Source organism: Patagioenas fasciata, chromosome 1 (genome assembly GCF_037038585.1).
Source record: "Patagioenas fasciata isolate bPatFas1 chromosome 1, bPatFas1.hap1, whole genome shotgun sequence".
Classification (NCBI taxonomy): Eukaryota; Metazoa; Chordata; class Aves; order Columbiformes; family Columbidae; genus Patagioenas; species Patagioenas fasciata.
The window spans coordinates 37,072,645-37,092,462 of NC_092520.1; the positions used below are offsets into that span (position 1 = coordinate 37,072,645).

Here is a 19,818-nt window from a genome sequence, read left to right on the forward strand (position 1 = left end):
CAGGTCTGATTTGCCTCCAGAACAGCAAGGCAGAGGCCAAAGACCCATTGTTGGGATCTGTGGACCAGCCCGCTGTGAGGATGGAAAATTTTCAGGTAACAGAAATGTTTTCTTGCTCTTATGCTGTCTTTAAATAAAAAAATATATGATTGCCATGAAGTTGTAGACATGAATTTAAAGCATATTTTCATGAGAAAAACATTAAATGTTCTGTAGTGCTGCATGTCATCCTGCAATATTCTTCTAATATTTATGGTTTGGGACAAATGTGAACTAGAATTATTAATAAATCTATAGACCTAGTAGCTTTTTATTGTTCTTGAAGTGGTTTATGTCATGTTAATATATATAAAAAATAGATATTTTCTTTATCCCATGTCCAGAAAACAAGCAAACAAACAAAAAAACATAAACAAAACCCCAGAAACAAAAGAGGATTATAAACCTCAGCAGCTTGCAGTTGTAATCTGGAATCACAGAATGGTTCAGGTTTGAAAAGACCTTTAAGACCATCAAGTCCAACCATTAACCTAACACTGTCAAGTCCATCACTAAAATATGTCCCTAAGCACCTTAACTACCTTTTAAAGACCTGCAGGGAAGATGACTCAACTATTCAACCACTTCCCTGAGCAGCCTATTCCAATGCTTGACAACTCTTCTGGTGAAGAAATTTTTCCTAATATCCAATCTAAACCTCCTTTATAAGGAAGAGATCATGAGATCCAAGAGGTTTAAAAAAGTGCAGTACATTCTCATTTTACTGCCAGTCATTTTACTAATCTGAGCTACATAATTGCTTTGCCTAACTGAAAGGAGCCTTTAAACAGACAAGCCAATACAAATAATCAGATTGGAGACAGCTCTGTTTAATAACAGCAAGCATGTGTATAGAAGTATTTGTTTACCTCTGCTCATTTATGTCAAAATCAATTGTAATTAAACAGGAATCCAACCACAGAAGTAGTACTTTAGCTGATTGTTCTCATCAGAAGTGCCATATAGGCCCAGTGTTCAGGAGATGTCAAAGCAGCCCATTATTTTTCTCCTGCAATAAATACCTACTTAGAGTATTTTCAGTTCTTTAATAAAGGCTATTGTCTATCTTAAATAAGAAAGACACAATTTCATATGGATTCTGGGAGGTTTTTCTGGTCATATTACAGGAATTACTGAAGTTCCGAAAGGCAGAATTATTTATGTTCTCTGTTAGATACGAAATGCCATTTATTGTCCATCTGTTTACATGTGTGTACAGAAAATACAGAACTTTCATATCTACTCAAGCTAGATATGTAAAACATACTTATTTTACTAGTCTATAGCAATTACTGATTTTCGTTTGTTTGTTTGTTTTTACATGGAGTGTTTGTGGTTAGACCAGAGAAATATAAGCTACAGGGAATTCTACACCTTGTTTCATTATTGAGTGAATCTAAGTGGAAATATTTTCAGTAATGAACACAAATTCACAACATCAAGGGCAAAATGAATCTATCTGCTAGGGAAGTCAGTGTGAGCTCCATCCATGCATTCAAAGGCAGATTTCTTTTTCTTTGTAGTGTGAAACAATGGTCAGAAAACGTGCATTACTGTTCGTTCTGTTATGTAATGAAGAACAGAGCATTTCAAGAGTGAAGGTAGATAGTATCAGCAGTGTGAAACTGCAAGCTTCAAGAGAAGATGACATATATTTCAGAATGGGTCCTCCAGTGTATTTTTCATTTTGAGTTGTTAGTTGAAAACCATTCCAGTCACCTGAGTCAGACAGTGAGCTATGCCTGACAAGCAATGATTTTTTTTTTGGCTTTTATATTCATAGAGGTAAAAACAAAAAACAAAACAAACAAACAAAAAGTCAATTAGAAGGAAGTGTTTATGCAATAATAAAAATTAAACATCACCTGTTGAAAGAGAAAAAAGGAATAAATATCTGAAAGATAGGTTAGCATCTCCTGGAACAATAAAAAAACGACAAAAGCTACTGACATTTAAAAATATTTAGTGTTATTCAAGTACTTATCTAGCCGCATTCTTATTTAACCTTCATCAATGAACATGTGGTAACACAAAGCTATTTTTCTAATATTCTGTGAGAAAAACATTCTTAGATGAGAATGTACTTGAATGCCCATTTACCAGATCAAATCTTATAAATTATAGTGATCCAAAATCCATCTGCCTTGTTAAACTTCAAATATAATTTAATAATAACATTTGCGAGTTTTAGGAGGAATGTGATTGTCTAGGTCTAGGTCTAGGTCTAGGCATACGTTCAGACTTTGGTATAGAAGAAACCAGACTTTAAATATATGTGTGCACACATATATTTATATACATAGATATAAATGCATATAAGTATATACATATGTTTAAGGTCTGATTTCCCCTGTGCAGAAGCCTGGACATTTACTATTTCATTATATGAAGTACTTTGATGCAGAGCATATTGATCATCAACTTATAAACACCATATATGAAATATTTCTTGAAAATGATTGCATGTTGATGTTTTACGTACATGTATTGTTTACTGTTTATTGTTTTCTGCTTTGTGTGTGCATGAGTAATTCATATAATTATTTTAAATAATTAAGGTCCCATTAAATTAGAAAAAAATATTGTATTTAATAACTCAGCTTGGCTACATTGAGTCACCATTTAAAAAAAAATCTTGAGTTTCTTCTTTGTTATTGTTAGGCAGATTTCATATAATTAGTGAGTCAAATTAAGATATTTCCATTTTAGCCACTGAGAGAAGCCAGCTATCTAAGCATTAATTAATTAATTTTATAGTGCAATATATTTAGGGCAAAATCAGTACCCATATTTAATTCTGTTCAAAATATTTATGAGGAAAGCATAGGAAATTAAAGATAGTACAATAAAAATATCTTTTGCTTTAAGTTTGCTACAGAAAGCAAATGTTGAATATGCGCCCTCTAATAATGTAGAATAAAACATCTAAGATACGACTTATATTGCATCAAAATAGAGATCTTGCATTGCATTTTATGTGCTGCCAACATAGCTTTCATCCTACATCATCTGAAATCTCTCTCCACTATACATTTCCTATCTAGGTGACTTGCTTCCACATAGCTTGTTTCCTTTTCTTTCTATGGCTGATAATTTAGCAGTTCTATTTTAGTGTATGTTCTCCCCTAATGCATAAAGCACTTCTGACTGTTTACCCTTAAAGCTCCAGAGAGTTAGTGAAACCTCTAGGCTGCTTCTGTTTATTGTACACACTTGCACTGTTAAGGGTTTATTTTCAACAGGAGGGAGACAAGCATAGAGATAAAGACCAGTGGTGCATATCACTGTACCAGCACATCTTGCTGTACAGCAAAGTGTATGACCTATTTTACATATATATATTTATATATTTACCTTTAAATTGATTCTATTTTCTCATATATACTAATTTGGCCCTTGGTGATGATAGTTCATTTTGTGTTTATAGTTTCCGCTGCTAGTACAAAAGTGCCCGTTCGATTTTCTTGACTGTCTGCTAGCTGTAGCAGTCAAAATTACAGGCTAATGGTAAGACAAGCAGCTTACAATATATAATAATCAATGCTCAAAATCCATTTCCTATGATGTGACATAAAAGAGTGAAGTGAAAAGACACAGATTTTCAGGACTGAAGCACCAAAGCTCATGTGATGCAGGTGGTTTTCACTTCAAGGTCATTCAGTATTTGTTTCTTCCTCTTTTTCTGGCTTCATATTTAATTCAGTCATTTCTAGGATGCCCGGGGAGCAGAAATGGAAAGTTAGTCAATACTGTGAGTATGAATGCAAGTATAAAACACGCTTTAGCAAATGCAGGAAATGAGAATGGGAAGGAAGCTATGGCATGCAATATATATAACATACTGTGTGATATATCTCTCTTTTACTTAAGAGACTGCCAACCAAACTTTGTATTTTTCTTGGCAGTAATGAATAATGTAAATACTGTGTAAGAGTTGTCCTCATACCCAGTGTATGTGTACACATGTACATAAAACCAAAGAACTTAAACTCTTAGAACATAACTTAGTTCTAACAAAATTAACTTAATCAGTCTTGAAAATCTCAAAGCATAGGTTTTGCACAGTACTGAATACCTGGTGTAGTTAACTTATTTCCAGTGGCTGAGAACTTCTTTGATCATTACTTGTCATCTAAAGTGAGTTTTTACAATCTCAGTTCAAGGAATAATTTTTTTTTTTTTTAAAACAAATACAATTCAGTCAAGTTTTAGAGTAAGAGACAGTATCAGAATAGAATTTCCTGATATATATATGTCATGTGCATATATATGTTGTAAATATAGATAGCAGAGAGTCATATACAAATATAGGAACATTTATTTAATATATTTTAATATAGCGTGGCACAGAACTATTACCTGAAAAACAGGAAAAGCTTCCCTTCTCAGATGATCTTTTTGTGGTTTAATGAATAGGCTGTAATGTAGTGAAATCTTCCCAGTTGTGTTCACTCGTGGTCTCCCAGTACACTATCAGCTTTTGACACATTAAACATGGCTAGAGAGTTTTATAGGAAGTGCTTTTTTTTTTTTTTTTACAGATGATTAATTGTTTAGGGAAACCTTTAAAAGTGCAAGAAAACAGCATTGCCATGAATTCCATATAAGAGAAAAATAATTTTAGACATGGTTAAACAAAATCCCAAATAAAACACCCTGTATTTCTCCTTACTCTGTAGGTCAAGTTTTAAAACTAAAGGTTGAGCTTTCCAGAAGTCCACACTGTAGGATCAGGAGGAAGAGAAAAATATCAAAATTAATTACTAGAAAGCATTTGAAAAAAAAACCTAAAGTTCTAGAATTAATGACAAAAAGGCTGCACTTGGGGCACTTTTTTGTTTGATTATGTCTATTGGATTTTTGTGATAAAGCATAATCAAACCTGGCTAGTATTAACTATTGCCCATCCCCTGGAAACTTAAAAACTTCCTCTCCAATACTGCTGCCCAAATGCCTTTTAATATATTTTGATTTGGTTTGTTTTGTAGAGTTTTATGTTTTCCTTTCTTTGAGAGGGAGAGAGAGAAGCCATTTCACATGCCTGTTTTAAGCAGCAGCTGTTTGATGGAATATCTGGAAAACTAGATGCAGAGAAATTTAGTGGAGGTGAACTAATGGGTGGAATTAGGTACATTGCAACGTCCTTTATTTGTATGGCTCCCTTTTCATTAAGCAACTGTCACCACATGTTTTATGTCTGTGATGCAAGCAAATGCTACCTCATTCAAGTGACATAAAATAAAACACTGCAAACTTAAGTGTCCTCTTTATACCCTTCCCAGTTTTGTCATTTTCTTACAGTCCCAGGGTGGAGGTTGTCTTTTATTCTTGCTTTTCATTATGATAATTCTAATTTTTCTTGTACGATAAAACCAGCATGCACCTTAGTTTTCATTAGAGGTCATAGAATCCTAGAATGTTTTGGGTTGGAAGAGACCTTGAAAGATCATCTAGCCAACCCCTCTGCTACAGGCAGGAATATCTTTCACTAGATCAGGTTGCTTAAAGCCCCATCCAACCTGACTTTGAAATCTCCCAATGATGGGTCATCCATAACTTCTCTGGGAAACCTTTTCCAATGTCTCACCACCCTCATATTATAGATTTTATTCCTCACCAGGCTTAGATTTTAGACTATTCAAGGAAGAGAGCATGTAACCAGAATGACGCTTTTTCACTGAACTGTATCGTTCACAAGTATCACTTCTGAGTAAATTATCTCACCCTGATTTAACTGATCATTGTGACATAGCACAATTCTATTTAAATTTAATTCACATTTATTAATGTATTTTTTGGAAATGTGGACAGTCAAAGCTGTTTGCACTATTGGATTCTCATAGATCACCTTCAGCGTTTCTTCTGTGTCAGATTTGTGCAGTGCAACGGTCCGTGAATCTAGTGGCAATACTAAAAGTTTACTAGAAATTTATTTTCTAATCTAGAAAGATGATAATCACTTAGTTTTTCCATGTCTTTGGGTAAACAATTTGTTTTACTTTTCTGAAGAGTTGTTGTGCAGGTCTCTGTGTGTGTTTCATCCTTACATTTAAAGATATACCCACAGTTTTCTGTCTAACTGGAATTCTGGGCATTTTTAAAATACTAAGTTAATAAAATAAAATGAATATTTGAACCCATCTGCCTATTTTGTGGAAAAAATTAAATAACAACAAAACTTAATAGTTTAGGACCAGTGTATAGCTGATTGAAACCTGGAGATGATTAAAGGATTTATCCTATTAGCATTGACTGTAGAGTACTGAAGAAAAGGAAAGGAAAGGAAAGGAAAGGAAAGGAAAGGAAAGGAAAGGAAAGGAAAGGAAAGGAAAGGAAAGGAAAGGAAAGGAAAGGAAAGGAAAGGAAAGGAAAGGAAAGGAAAGGAAAGGAAAGGAAAGGAAAGGAAAGGAAAGGAAAGGAAAGGAAAGGGAAGGAAAGGGAAGGAAAGGGAAAGGAAAAGAAAAGGAAAGAAAAGGAAAGAAAAGGAAAGGAAAGGAAAGGAAAGGAAAGAAAAGAAAAGAAAAGAAAAGAAAAGAAAAGAAAAGAAAAGAAAAGAAAAGAAAAGAAAAGAAAAGAAAAGAAAAGAAAAGAAAAGGAAAGAAAAGAAAAGAAAAGAAAAGAAAAGAAAAGAAAAGAAAAGAAAAGAAAAGAAAAGAAAAGGAAAGAAAAGGAAAGAAAAGAAAAGAAAAGGAAAGAAAAGGAAAGAAAAGGAAAGAAAAGGAAAGAAAAGGAAAGAAAAGGAAAGAAAAGGAAAGAAAAGAAAAGGAAAGAAAAGAAAAGGAAAGAAAAGAAAAGGAAAGAAAAGGAAAGAAAAGGAAAGAAAAGGAAAGAAAAGAAAAGAAAAGAAAAGAAAAGAAAAGAAAAGAAAAGAAAAGAAAAGAAAAGAAAAGAAAAGAAAAGAAAAGAAAAGAAAAGGAAAGAAAAGAAAAGGAAAGAAAAGAAAAGGAAAGAAAAGAAAAGAAAAGGAAAGGAAAGGAAAGGAAAGGAAAGGAAAGGAAAGGAAAGGAAAGGAAAGGAAAGGAAAGAAAAGAAAAGAAAAGAAAAGAAAAGAAAAGAAAAGAAAAGAAAAGAAAAGAAAAGAAAAGAAAAGAAAAGAAAAGAAAAGAAAAGAAAAGAAAAGAAAAGAAAAGAAAAGAAAGCAACTTGGATCAGAGTTATGCTTTTTCTAAAAAACAGATTTAAGGACTATTTCTGGAATTCTCCTTATCTTTGGCAGTGGGTTAGAATCATGCATACAGTTGAAAAATGGTAAATGGTAGCCTAAACATATTCTATTAGTGTAAAGTGACAGACAGGGTAAGTTTTTTTTAAAGAACAAAGTTTTCTTTATGTCTCTGAAATGTGGAACAGAAAGTAGCAAAATTTATGTTCTAAAAATGCAGTGAATAAAAAAAATCTTATTTAACCATATTCTTTGAAATAAATAAAAAATATAAAAACACTATCTGAAAACATCAGTTCAAATAGTGTGTCACGTTATGTCATTCTTCCAAATTGTGTGTATTGAGCAAATCCATTTTCACTTACTTGCACCAAAACAAAAAAGGGGAAAACTGATTGCGTGATCCATAGTCATGTCCTATAAAACTGCAATATGCACTTTTTTACAAACTTATATTTAATGCATACTGATGGAAAATTCTAGTTCTCTGTTCTCAGCAGGAAAAGTAGGGGTTTTAAGAAAACCTTTTTATTTTGTGACTGTCACAAAACATAACAATTATAGACAAAATAGAGGTGACAAAAATGAAAAGCCAGCTTGCTGATTTTTATGAAGTGTTTGTATTTCCAGAAAGGCAGTCATTGCTCAGTTATTTGACTGGAAAAATTAATCCCGATAATGCCTTTTGAGTTCCTTAAGTACTGTTCACTCTTTTCTAGCGTGAATTTTACAGAACAAAGCCTAACAGATTTCTACAGCAGATTAGTTTACAGATGAAGCTCAATTCCACTGAGAATGATTCTCTAATGACTCCTTTATATTTCCATTGGGCTGTGTGAATGCTTTAATACCCAGAGAACAAAGTAAAATAAATCTATTGTCTCAACTAGCAGGTTTATGGAATCTTTCTGAAATATTTTAATTATAGCTTCTTCTTTTTCTCTGTAATTAAGAAACCAGAAGTCAAGTAAGCCCATCACATGTTGATCATAGCCTATCCATTAAAGAAATCCACTTATAATTAGAGTTTTTTTCTCTTTCTCCTTTGTTTTACAGAGCAAGAAGAATGTGTTAACTGCACAGATGAATGCAGAGTGCTTGGTCATTCTGACAGGTGTTGGATGCCACAGTTCCCTGCAGCCAGTCAGGCTGAGAATGCAGATTATCGCACAAATCTCTTTGTACCCACAGTTGAAGCTAACGTTGAGACTGAGACATATGAAACTGTGAATCCTACTGGGAAAAAGACTTTTTGTACATTTGGGAAAGACAAGAGAGAGCACACTATTCTCATTGCCAATGTCAAACCTTACTTAAAAGCCAAACGTGCCCTGAGTCCTCTGCTTCAGGAGGTTCCCTCAGCATCGAGCAGCCCAACCAAGACATGCATTGAGCCTTGCACCTCAACAAAAGGACCACTGGATGGTTGTGAAGTTAAATCAGGAGCCTTGGCTGAACCAAACAGCCAGTACTTGTCAACTGACAGTCAGTATCTATCGCCTAGTAAACAGTCAAAAGACGCTCCCTTCATTGCAACAGATCAGATGGCTAGGGCCTTTGCAGATGCGCATTCCCGAGTGAGCCGAGACTCGAGTGAGATGGACTCTGTTCTGGAGCAGTTAGACCGTTCAGCCCGGGATCTAGGCAGGGAGTCGGTGGATGCCGAGGAAGTTGTAAGAGAAATAGACAAGCTCTTGCAGGACTGTCGGGGAAGTGACCCTGTGGCCGTCAGAAAATGAGGGGGAAAATAAAGACAGGCTAGCAGTTACGTTCCTCTTCTGCTGATTAAAAGTAAATAAATAAATCAATCCCCTGTTTGTAACAGATTTACAGGAATGAAGGAAGACCAATGCTGCTTTAAGGCTTTTAGTGAACATCTGAAGTGCCCACAAGTATGTTCTTTTCACTGCTCTTTCTTTTTGACAGATAACACTGGTTTCATTTTGACCAAACTTTCATTAGGACAGAGTCAAGTACACTAAAAACAAAACAAAAGAAGGAAAGACGGTGCCATTTTGACAATCTGATAGGAAGGTGGGAGAAAGGTGGAATGGAAATACGTCTGATACTTAAAGACTGTCCTCAATAGCTGATGCTGACTTTACTGTTTACGTATAAACCCCAAGAAAAACAGGGTTGAATAATTCTGATCTGTGGTGAGTTTCCAGCAGTCACCACAGACTTCTACTGAAAGTTCTAAAAAGAGTTCTTGTAGTAGTCCAAGAGACACCAAACATTAACATTCATTTGTGGTAAACATTTCTGTACAAAGCTATCTGCCACAAATATGGAAAAAAAAAAAAAATGAACAAGAAAATAGCAACAAAAAAACCATTCCAGATCATTATTCAACAAGACATATCCTGATCATCCGTAGAACACTTCATATCATATTAAGGTTAAATGTAAAATGATATAGTCCATCTTGTCCTGCACACACATGAACTAATTCACTTGATAAAAAGAAAATATGATTTTAATATCTATTTAGCATTTTAGTGTCCAACAAAACTATAAATAGTTAGTGGTAAGTTTAAAAAAACTGAAGTAAAATAAAGTTTGAAAAAAAATGTTACCTTTAAGGGTAATACACAAAAGAAATTAACATTATTAACACTTTTTTATTCATTTGTGGACACTAAAATAGCTCAGGAAAGTGAAAATGTCTTAGACATTCACACAAATCACATGATCATTTAAATGTGCAAATGTAAGAAGATTCAGTGTGTTTACATCAAATTACATATTTTTATTGATTTATTGCAGATTCAGTGCATATGAGCCAAATTGTTGAGTGTATAAGAGCTATATTGTGTATTTTATTAAATTAATATATAGTTGTGTTGCAAAAATATTTGGGCTTATATTGTAAATGGCAAGTGTTGCCTCAGTAGCTGTCGAACTCTATGAGTTTTGTTTTTTCCTGCTTCCTTTTCCCCATGGATTGTGGGAAGCAGCGCCTCAGAGCAAAGTCTCTTGTTAAATGTATGGTCTACGAAGTACTGCAGTACATAATCTGTTCAAAATGTGTTTGAGTGAGCTGATGGAGCTAACTGAATGGCCTACAAATACATCCATCAGTCATGGTTATGTGCAAGTCCTTGTAGAAGCTTCTATTGCAAACCCATGTTTAATAACAAAAATTACACTCAAACAAACATTTGAGACCTCCTTGTTTTTTTCCAAACATATGCAGCCAGCCTGTTTAATGTAGGATATTTGACCGACTTCTTAAGAGATGCCACCATTGTCAAAGTTTTTCTATGAAGTTCATAGAGCTGAAAAAATATGCCACTGCTAAGGTGGCACGGACAGTATTTTATTTGATTCTTGAGAATGTGAAATTGCTTACTGTAGTTCTAGATATACACTGCTTATTTTTTGTGGGGGAATTTTTAGTTTGGTTTTCATTTGTTCTGAAAAGTATTCAAAGAATAAGTTGGGATATAATTTCTACTTTTTATTATTTTTTCTAAGGGTGTCTTTATGCATTTGAAAAATTCAAAATTGACTTCAGATGAAAGTTAAAAAACAATCCACAATCAAAATGAACTTGCACAGAACAAGAAGAGACAGAAGAATAAAATCTTTAGCTCAGGATTTGTCCCTTATATGCTTCAGATACTCTGTTTGAAATACCACTGTGACACATTGTTTAAAAATGGTGCATTTGGTTGATTAAATTTAATCTATACCATACAAATGTATATAAAAGTGGTTGGCAATCTTAAATCCCACAAAGCCATAGTTTTCACCAGTTCAAGAAAGAAAGTTGACGCAGCACCCTGTTCTGATGATGGGATTGCTGTTGAATGGTGATCTTAACTAGTCAGTCCTACAATGAATTGTATTCGGGAGACAACCATTCTGACAGTTCACTTTAAGCTCCTGCTGTTAGAAGTCTACAATTACATGTAAAAAAAAAAGGATCTTGTACATGTTTTTTCAATCTACTCTCCATGTTTTGGACAATTTATGTATCTCAAATGTGGTGTTGTCTGTGTTATATAATTTTTTCTTTCTTTTTGGCCAGGAGATCCAAGATCAGTTTTGCTTGATAGCTTGATAGCTTGAAATTCCATAGTGGAGAGGATTTCTTATTATTTGATAAGTCTCTTATATGTATTTCTGTGGTGCCCATCACTTTAGTGTCTGTGCACCAAGTATTTAGCTCTGACAGTGAGATTCATTATTCAGCAAAACCTAAGCCAGTATGTAAATGCAGTCAAGTGATGGAAATTTGTGTATTTTAGAAATCATTTTAACACTGAGTAACCAATTGTACAATTCATTGTATGTTTCTGAAGACATAAAACCACAACATTCTGAGAAAGGGCTGTGCCAATGTAAGAGGAATTTACCTTAAGGCTCTCTGTCACTAGTGATTTACTAGCTTTAGCTGTTTAACACATTATCTGTATTTAGTAGTGATTATTTATTTACCACTCTGAGGTAATTTAGAATTCATGACTCATAGCTTTATAGAAGAGTTTAGGAAATCTTGCTTCTATTTAATTTGGCTGACAACTGCCTTGTGTTTTAGATCTCTGGCGTACTGTTCCAACAAGGATATCCCAGATTAAAAAAATCTGTTTCACAATTTAGAATGGGTGCATAATGAATGAATAAACCAGTAGATCTTACACAGTGTGAGTTTTGCTGGTTCAGTCAAAATTAACATGATTGTGTGTGAAAGAAGTACTACACACAAAAAATTTTTAAAAAATAAGTTTTTCCATAGTATCTCTACTGTCATCACTGGAGAAAGAGGCAGCAATGAAAGATAAAAGTTTATGAGTTATTTCTCTCATTCCTTACATACATGTTTTGTAAGACTGAAATAATATATCTGGCAAATAATTATAGATAGAATGGTCGAGTTAAGGGAGGCAAGTTAAGTAACTGATGAAATTATAATGTACACTCTGAATAGTGAATAAGGCATTCTATACATATTTTTTTTTAATTTTTTATTGATGACAGCCAGCAACCGGGAGTTCCTTAAACATTTGGCCAATCAAACTAGGACTCAAAATCAGACTTCTTTTTTTTTGTTTTCTTGACATATTTTTCAGGAAAAAGCTTCTCCTGAACCATGAAATGCCACTGGAGAATATAGGTTTCCAGTCTAAATTACTCCTAGAAATCAAACATTGCTCATAGTGGAGCAGGATGCATCATTCAACCAAACTTTCAAGCTGCTTGCTGTCCAATGGAAGGGAAATTGCTGAGGTCAGAAAGGAGTCTGAAGCCTGGCATAATAAACACCCACTCATTATTGTTTAATTACTTTCTTTTGACATCAGGCAGCGGTCATTATTGCATTAATTCAAATGGGAGTTTTGGCTATCAAGATTTGATGATTTGAAGTGTAACTGAATGAAACCTGATTAAGGTTTTGACTTCTCTGGCCCAATTGTGATACAGGTTGGCATTTGCACTTATCAGCCCCTGTCTCCCCATATGGCTCAAAGTTGCACCAATGACTGGTGAATAACACACACACACAAAAAAAAAAAAAAAGCAAAAAAAAAGCAGCATACATTGTATGGATTATCTCAACCGCTATTGTTTAATGGCTGTGTTTAATGTGACCTATCTGGAAAATGAGGACTACGAATAAAAAGCAATTACTAATAGTGGTGTTGCCTGCTTTTGCATTCATTAACACAGAAGAAATGTGTTAAACACTGCATACCACAGGGAGCCTGATGGTAATTACTTTGGAAAAGCAACTTGTGGCAATGTGGCTGTTACAGCTAGTTATCAGTTTGCCAAAAAAATGACAGCTCCTGCTTCATTTATTAGAAATGTGTAACCATTTTCTCTCAACAGGAAGGTGGTAAAGAGTTTTCATCAAGCTGGGTAGGTTTATCTTTTAAGCAGCTGATGTGCTGAATCCCTACTGGCTGTTATTTGCTTACAGAAAAGTGGAGCTGAATAAAGGATAGTTTGGTTTAGTACGCTGGTGTGAATTCACCAAAAACATCATAAATAAAGATTCAAGTTTTCAAAGACTGTAATCTCAACATGAAGGATCAAAACACTGCTTCTTGGGTATGCAAGTGGAGAAAAAAATCTGAGGAATGTGAAGGGTTGTGTTTTACTTTGTATATATATATAGATATTTAAATGTCTTTCTGAAGAGCCAGAGTTACAAACAACATAAAAAAATGTTGAAAAAAAATGACTAAGTTCTATGTCTCATCGTCTGAGCTTGTTATAGTTTAACAGTTTCATTAACCTGTTCTTTATTTTGTTCTATTTGAGCAACATGATTAATACCTCAGAGTATCTGGCTCTTTCTGTCTGCTCCTGTGTGACTATAGCAATGACAAACCAAACAGCATAAAGACTTCACACCTTTTTTTTTTTTTTGGTGGGGTGATTTTTTTTGTTTGTTGGTTTGGTTTTGTTAGTTTGGGATTTTTTACAATAATTAGGTAAATAGGTATTGCTTTTCACAGCTAAACAGAATTTTAGTTTGTTCAGAATACTACAGATATTACAAAGATTTGTGTTAGTCCTGCAGGCAGAATTACCTTTTAGCCATTTCGTGCTTCCTGCAACTCTCTTTGCCAGAAAGAAAACTAGTCTGCATCTAGTTAACTGGCTATCCTGGGCAGAGAAAACTCCTACCTGTTTTTTGTTTTTTTTTTTTTTTTTTTCCCTGTTACATGTATTTGTCTTTTTACAGGTTGAACCTCAAAATCTTGCAAGCCAGTGTCTATTCAGAGTCCTGCCAGAATGTACCTTACATTGTTGAAGACCTCACCGAACATGCGATGTTGCTCTTATTGTCTTCCACTGTGTGTAATTCAGAGCTTGGCTGGATCCACAGTATATGCAGGACCAGTCATAAACCATCCTGGCTTTTCTGTACCCAGAATACACAGTCATTGATTTCTCATTTGGAAAGTGGCCAGTGTGTCAAACAGAGATTCTTAGATCTCCCTTAAACCAACCGTGTATAACTGCTTCAGGGTGTTCACTCATGGGATAAATACCCTATCCTTATCCTTTATTGAATCTAAGACATGAAAGCAGCTGAAAGTCTATTTCTTCATTTAGTAATGTTTCCATAAAAATGAAATTTCTTCAGTAGAAAGAAGGAATGGCTCTCTGTTGTATGTACAGCTTGATTTGTGAAAGGTCACCTTAATATCAGTAGTGCTTGCAGAAATGGATCAGGGAATTAATGAGCCATCTAAGAGTTTTCTGAGATGTATATTCCATAATGCATATGTTATGATTCAGGGAAGAGAGTTCGGTATCTTGGTTTATTTATTGCCAATGGTTCTCAATAATGCCTGGCTCACAAAAAGTTAGTTCAAGTTCTGGGGAACATTTTTCTCTGATTGGAAGACCAATTCCTTATATATATATATTTTTTTTTTTATATATATATATATATATTTTTATATATATATATATATTTTTTTTTTCCCCCCTAAATATATGCTGGTCAAATTGTGAGACCTTTGTTAGTTTTAAAAATGAAAATAGGGTTCTGACATGATTCTTTCTTTTAGGTTCTTTGGGCTACAGATAATACTTTCTATTTGGAAAACTCCAAAATGACCATAAACATTCTGTGATTTATCTTGGTAAGAAGGAAGACTATAGACATGACTTGAAAAATAGATTACTGGACAACGGATCTAGGTTTTGAACTACTGAGAAATGGAATAATTAAAATTCAATTTCTGAAAACATACTGTATTTAGTACCTAGAGCATTAACTCCGTAGAAATTTTATTAAAGTGCACCTACTGAACTACTGCCAGGAAACCAGAGGATCAGTCAGTCAGTTATCCTCAACTTTTTCCAAGTTAAAACCAACACTGAAGTTGTTTCTGGAAATCTGTTGATTGCCAGTGTGGTACAGAAAATATATCTGCAATATGTTTTCAAGAATAAATACTCCTAAACAAATTTGCAACTACGTTTTATAATAGCTGCAAATTTTTCATCTTTTTAAGGACAATCACATACACAACTCTTTTGAGTGGTTTCATTTGAGAGTGATAAAAAATAATTGTGTTGACATCAACATTAAAATAGAAACACCATATCTCTCTGACCAGCAGAAAATGACATTTGTCTATTTCTGTTATTACTGTCTTTAGGAAAATGTTCCATACATCTATTTTTTTAACCCTTTAGCAACAGGCATCTTTTATGATTCTACATGCTATAATGATTTCTGCAAGTGCCCCTTCTATTAGTCACCACTCCCTCCTTTTCATATGTCCATTTAAAAGACTTCACATTGCAAACTTGTTTCACATAGAAAATTTAGAGCAGATTCCTCATCTGTCTTCAAAGATGTTTCACACTTCATACCATATAAACAAAAAAAAATATTAACCATAATGTTTGTATGTAAGACCTCAGTTTATTTCTTAAAATTATTTGGTTTTAAATTTGGTCATAGAAAATTTGCTAAAATGTATTAAAACTATATTTTTATTTTCCAATTAAAATCCTTATCTTTTTATTAAGAAATTCTTCATTCACTAATGTGAGTTTAGTGGGAGAACCTGTTGAGTGGAGTATCACACTTAGTAAACTAATCAGTTCTAAATCAGGATGTTTCCTTGATAATCAAACATAAAGCTATTTCATCTTCTGTGAAAATTGTTTATTTCATTTTTTAACTGAAATTATGATGAAAAAATGATCTGATACATATATTATGGGTAACTAAATAATGCATTTAATATCTTCTAACTATAATAGGGTTCATAACAATGCACATTGTTTAAGCACTGTCTTAGACCAGATGAGAAATTGTATTTACTCTGAACACCCTTCAAGTTTCTATGCTTAAAAACATATTTACTACAGGAATGATTTTCTATTCCCTTGTGTCTCATTCTAAATTGAGAACAAAATGAATACAAACCATTGTTATATCATTTAATAAGGATTTGTACAACACCAAGTTAATACAGTAAATACAGCAGAAAAGAGTACATGTGAAACTATTTTAATAACATTACAGAAACACTGTGTTGAAAGAGATTTAGAATAGAGATTAACAACAGTTAATAAGCATTTATCTTTGACCAGAAGATAAGCTGCTTAAAAACATTGAGGCTTTGCTTCAGTTCAAAGTCTGTAGTAGAAGAAAACTCCAGAATAAGGGTACTATCCAGATTCTGGGTTTCTTTTGTGTTATTGTTTTCTGGAACAGACTCTAGAGGTTGGTAATTATGCTTCCATAATAACTTTTGCACCTCCATGGACCAGTGTAAGTGAACTAAGCACCCTGCTGTATACCAGCTCACTGCCACTCTGTGCTTCAACGCTACCTTAGCAAAGTCTGTTTAATTCACTCATTTAGGGATGCAGTATGGATAGAAAGTGGAATTGTTTAGTTGACTTAATCTTTTTGTGTCAAAGTAAGACACAACAATCCTTTAAAAGGAAAAGAACACTTATCTCTTGCAAAAGTGTCTTTGAAAAGTAGTCTCCAGAATCAAAAAGAAAAGCAAAACAAAATAAACTAAAAGAAAAAAAGAAAACAGAAAAAATGACAAATATAACCTTGTTCTTGGACACTTTTTCCTCCACAATTCACTGAGTAATGCTGTTGATGATTATAAATCTACCAACATTCTTCTCTAAATACACTTGTTGCAATGGACTAGAATAGGAGAGAGGAATGAAAGATCTAGAAATCCAGGTAAAGCCTGTATAATGCTAGTAAGTACATTCAGTGCTTTAATTTTGAAAAAAAAAAAAAAATCACCTTTCTTAGAAGATTAATTCTCCAGCACTTATTAATTATCTTCTCTGGACTGCTAAATCTTAAAACCATTGCCACTGGAAAAGTCATTGTGGCTGGAGGCAGAAATCAAGATAGAGGAGGAAAATGAATCTGATGTTTTGAGTAGACTTTCAGTTCTTATTACTTCTTATCTCTTTAGTAGAGGTGAAATGTCAGGGACCAACCATATTACTGCAACAGTAGGAGAAGCAGGAACGACTGGAGAATGTCTGAATCAAGCGCTCTTGTTCAAAAAGCTTTAGTGGAGATTTGCCAAGCTTACTGTGGGATCAGGAATGTAAACCTGAGACAACTCTGCTGATAACCAGTAATTCCTGCAGTCTGAGAAGTTGTTCACATCACCTCCTGCCTGGAAGAAATTCAAGCTTCTATGGGCAACAACAACACTCAACTGCTAGGAGCCACCAGGTGCTGCTGCCAAATCTTGAATCCCATAGCTTCTTGTAAGCGGATGCCAGCTTTCCTCATTCACTTGCTTTATTTCCTTCATTCTGAGTGTTTGTAAGGCATACTAGCAAATGCTAGTTCACATTTCCAAGCCTTGAAGGGTGGTCTGGATAAAGACCAATCCTTGTTCAACGCATGTGTTGGTTAGAACAGGATGCATTTTTGCAGCTAGATAAAATTCAGTTAGAACTGTATTTGAAGAACCACCTGTTTGCTCAGTTTGGGATTTTTTTTTTTTTGTGTGTGGTTTTTTTTTTTTTGGTTGTTGTTGTTGTTGTTGTGGGTTTTTTTTTTTTGTTTGTTTGTTTTTTTCATTTTATGAATAATCCAGAAAATGTTGAACAACAGTGAAGATAAAAGTATGCACATTCTTAACAACAGCATAAATATCACAATCACTAGTCCAGACTGAAGATTTTATTTGGCATAACATGTACAACTATGCAACAATTATGTAAAAATTGAAGTTATTACGATTAATGTAATTAATATACTGTGTTACCAGCTGACTCAAACTACTTTGCTTAGCCTCCTTATCTTTAAAGACTGCACCAGAACAGTGGTAAAAGTTATGCTAGAATCAGTAAAGCACATCAGCAGCCCTAGGATTTCTCTCTACTAGAGAGAAAACATGTGTTGCAGGCTTGTTGGATTTTATTTGTGTTGGAATCTTGCTATTTAAAAAGAAAAGCGAGAAAAAAAAAAAAAGCAGTAAAGCAGTATAATTGCTGATTTTCCACCACTGCTTAATCTAATTCCGTTCTTAATGGTCCATTTGCATATCAGAATTTGCGTTTCATTTCACAGAAAAATGTTATGACTCCACCTGCCTTAGTTCAGAGAATGTATCAGAAAAGGAAAACAAGAGCACAAACAAAGGAGTGACAAATCACTTATCTTTACTAAAACAACTTAAATCTTGAAGGAGAAGGTAATACATGTGTATGATCTTTACAGGTGAACCAAAAGTGCAACAACTCCCTCACCTCCCTCAGTTTCATCCCTCAGTTTCCATTTTATTGGGTTTCCACAGCTCAGAATATGTGATTTTAAAATGTACTGATATCATATACCACCATTCTCATAAAATTTTATTCATTGTGAAGACTGTGACAGAGAATGTGCAAAGAAATACTCAGGCATAAAGTGCCTTATCAAACTCTAACGCTGCTAAACTATCTTCCTATTGACTTGGACCTAATCCAGACACTAGAGATCACAGACAAATTCCAAGCTATTAAACCCTGCTCACAGTGAGGTGATCAAAACAATAACAAATTAAAGATATTTTTTGATTGAGGGTTTGTATGTATTTCATTATATTTTTGCGCTTCCTTCAAGGCTCAAATCCTATGGATGACAGCTGTCATTTTAAAGGTGACTCATTACATTCGTTTACAAAGTCCCCTAACAGATGGAAAGGTCTTTGTTTCCCAAGGAACACTGACAGGTTATGATTTGCAGAGCTTTTAATCATTTTAAAAAAACTTATACACATCTGCCAATTAGTCTATTCAGCAATGTTAATAATACAGTAAGCAATCTGAGAACACTTCCCTTTTCTGAAACAACGACTTTTCTATCAAGACTGGAAAAGTGGAACAAAAACACTTTTGAAGAGCTGTTTTCTTCCGAGAAATGAATATAAGTACCAGTATCTATAATAACAGTAAAAATTTGTTTTCAAGGTACCTGCCCACAGAGCTTTTTTCTTCTCCTCCCTAGCTACAGTGAAGCTATAAATCATTAAAACATACAACAGATAAAACATGACAAGTTGGAATCACATGAATAATTAAAACCGAAGTCACTGTGCAGAACTGATAATTTTGGTCAGGTACAGAATAAGGGCCTTCATTGCGGTGCTTTTTCTTGTCCTGATAGCAACCACTTCAAGCTCACAAGGCTTCAGAATAGAGACAGCAGATGTGTGTACCAGGAGATTTGGTGCCTCTGCCTCATGACTAAAACACAGCTCATTCATTCATTATAGACCTGAGGACACAGTTCCCTTATGTAAACTAGATATTACTTTTGCAATGGTATTACAGGACATCCATGTAGCAGTTACACAGTCTTTACAAGGCAATAACACCAGTTTTCTTTCTGAGTTGTACTAAGTTCAACATCAGCAAAAATCTGAGCATCTAAATGAAAAATATTTTGCAAAAACTAGAAAACTTTCTAGTAAAAATATTTCAATAATATCTCATAATTAAGTTCTTTTAGAATTAGAGAGGTTTTTTTATTCTGGTTCCTCCTGTCAAAAGAAAAAAAAAAAAGCCCTATTCATTTCAATGTAATCACAACTTAACTGTATCTTAATAACAGAACTCCTCCAGCTTTCAAAGCAGATCTCTCAATGGAAGATTTT

The 19,818-nt window shown here is 34.0% G+C and overlaps 1 protein-coding gene across 6 annotated transcripts in view; it reads left to right on the forward strand.

Annotated features, from left to right (window-relative positions):
* The window catches only part of PCDH17 (protocadherin 17), a 97,873-nt gene extending 85,033 nt beyond the window's left edge, over positions 1–12,840 (forward strand). For 4 of the 6 annotated variants that reach the window (XM_071805954.1, XM_071805951.1, XM_071805949.1 and 1 more), the window contains 2 exons: positions 21–95; positions 8,258–12,840. In XM_071805954.1, coding sequence (XP_071662055.1) covers positions 21–95; positions 8,258–8,940 — 758 coding nt within the window. In that variant the 3' untranslated portion in view covers positions 8,941–12,840. Of the gene's footprint in view, positions 1–3; positions 96–8,257 lie in introns of all 6 variants that reach the window. The other 2 variants (XM_071805962.1, XM_071805959.1) reach the window with 2 other exon arrangements.
* Positions 12,841–19,818: the final 6,978 nt, after the last annotated feature.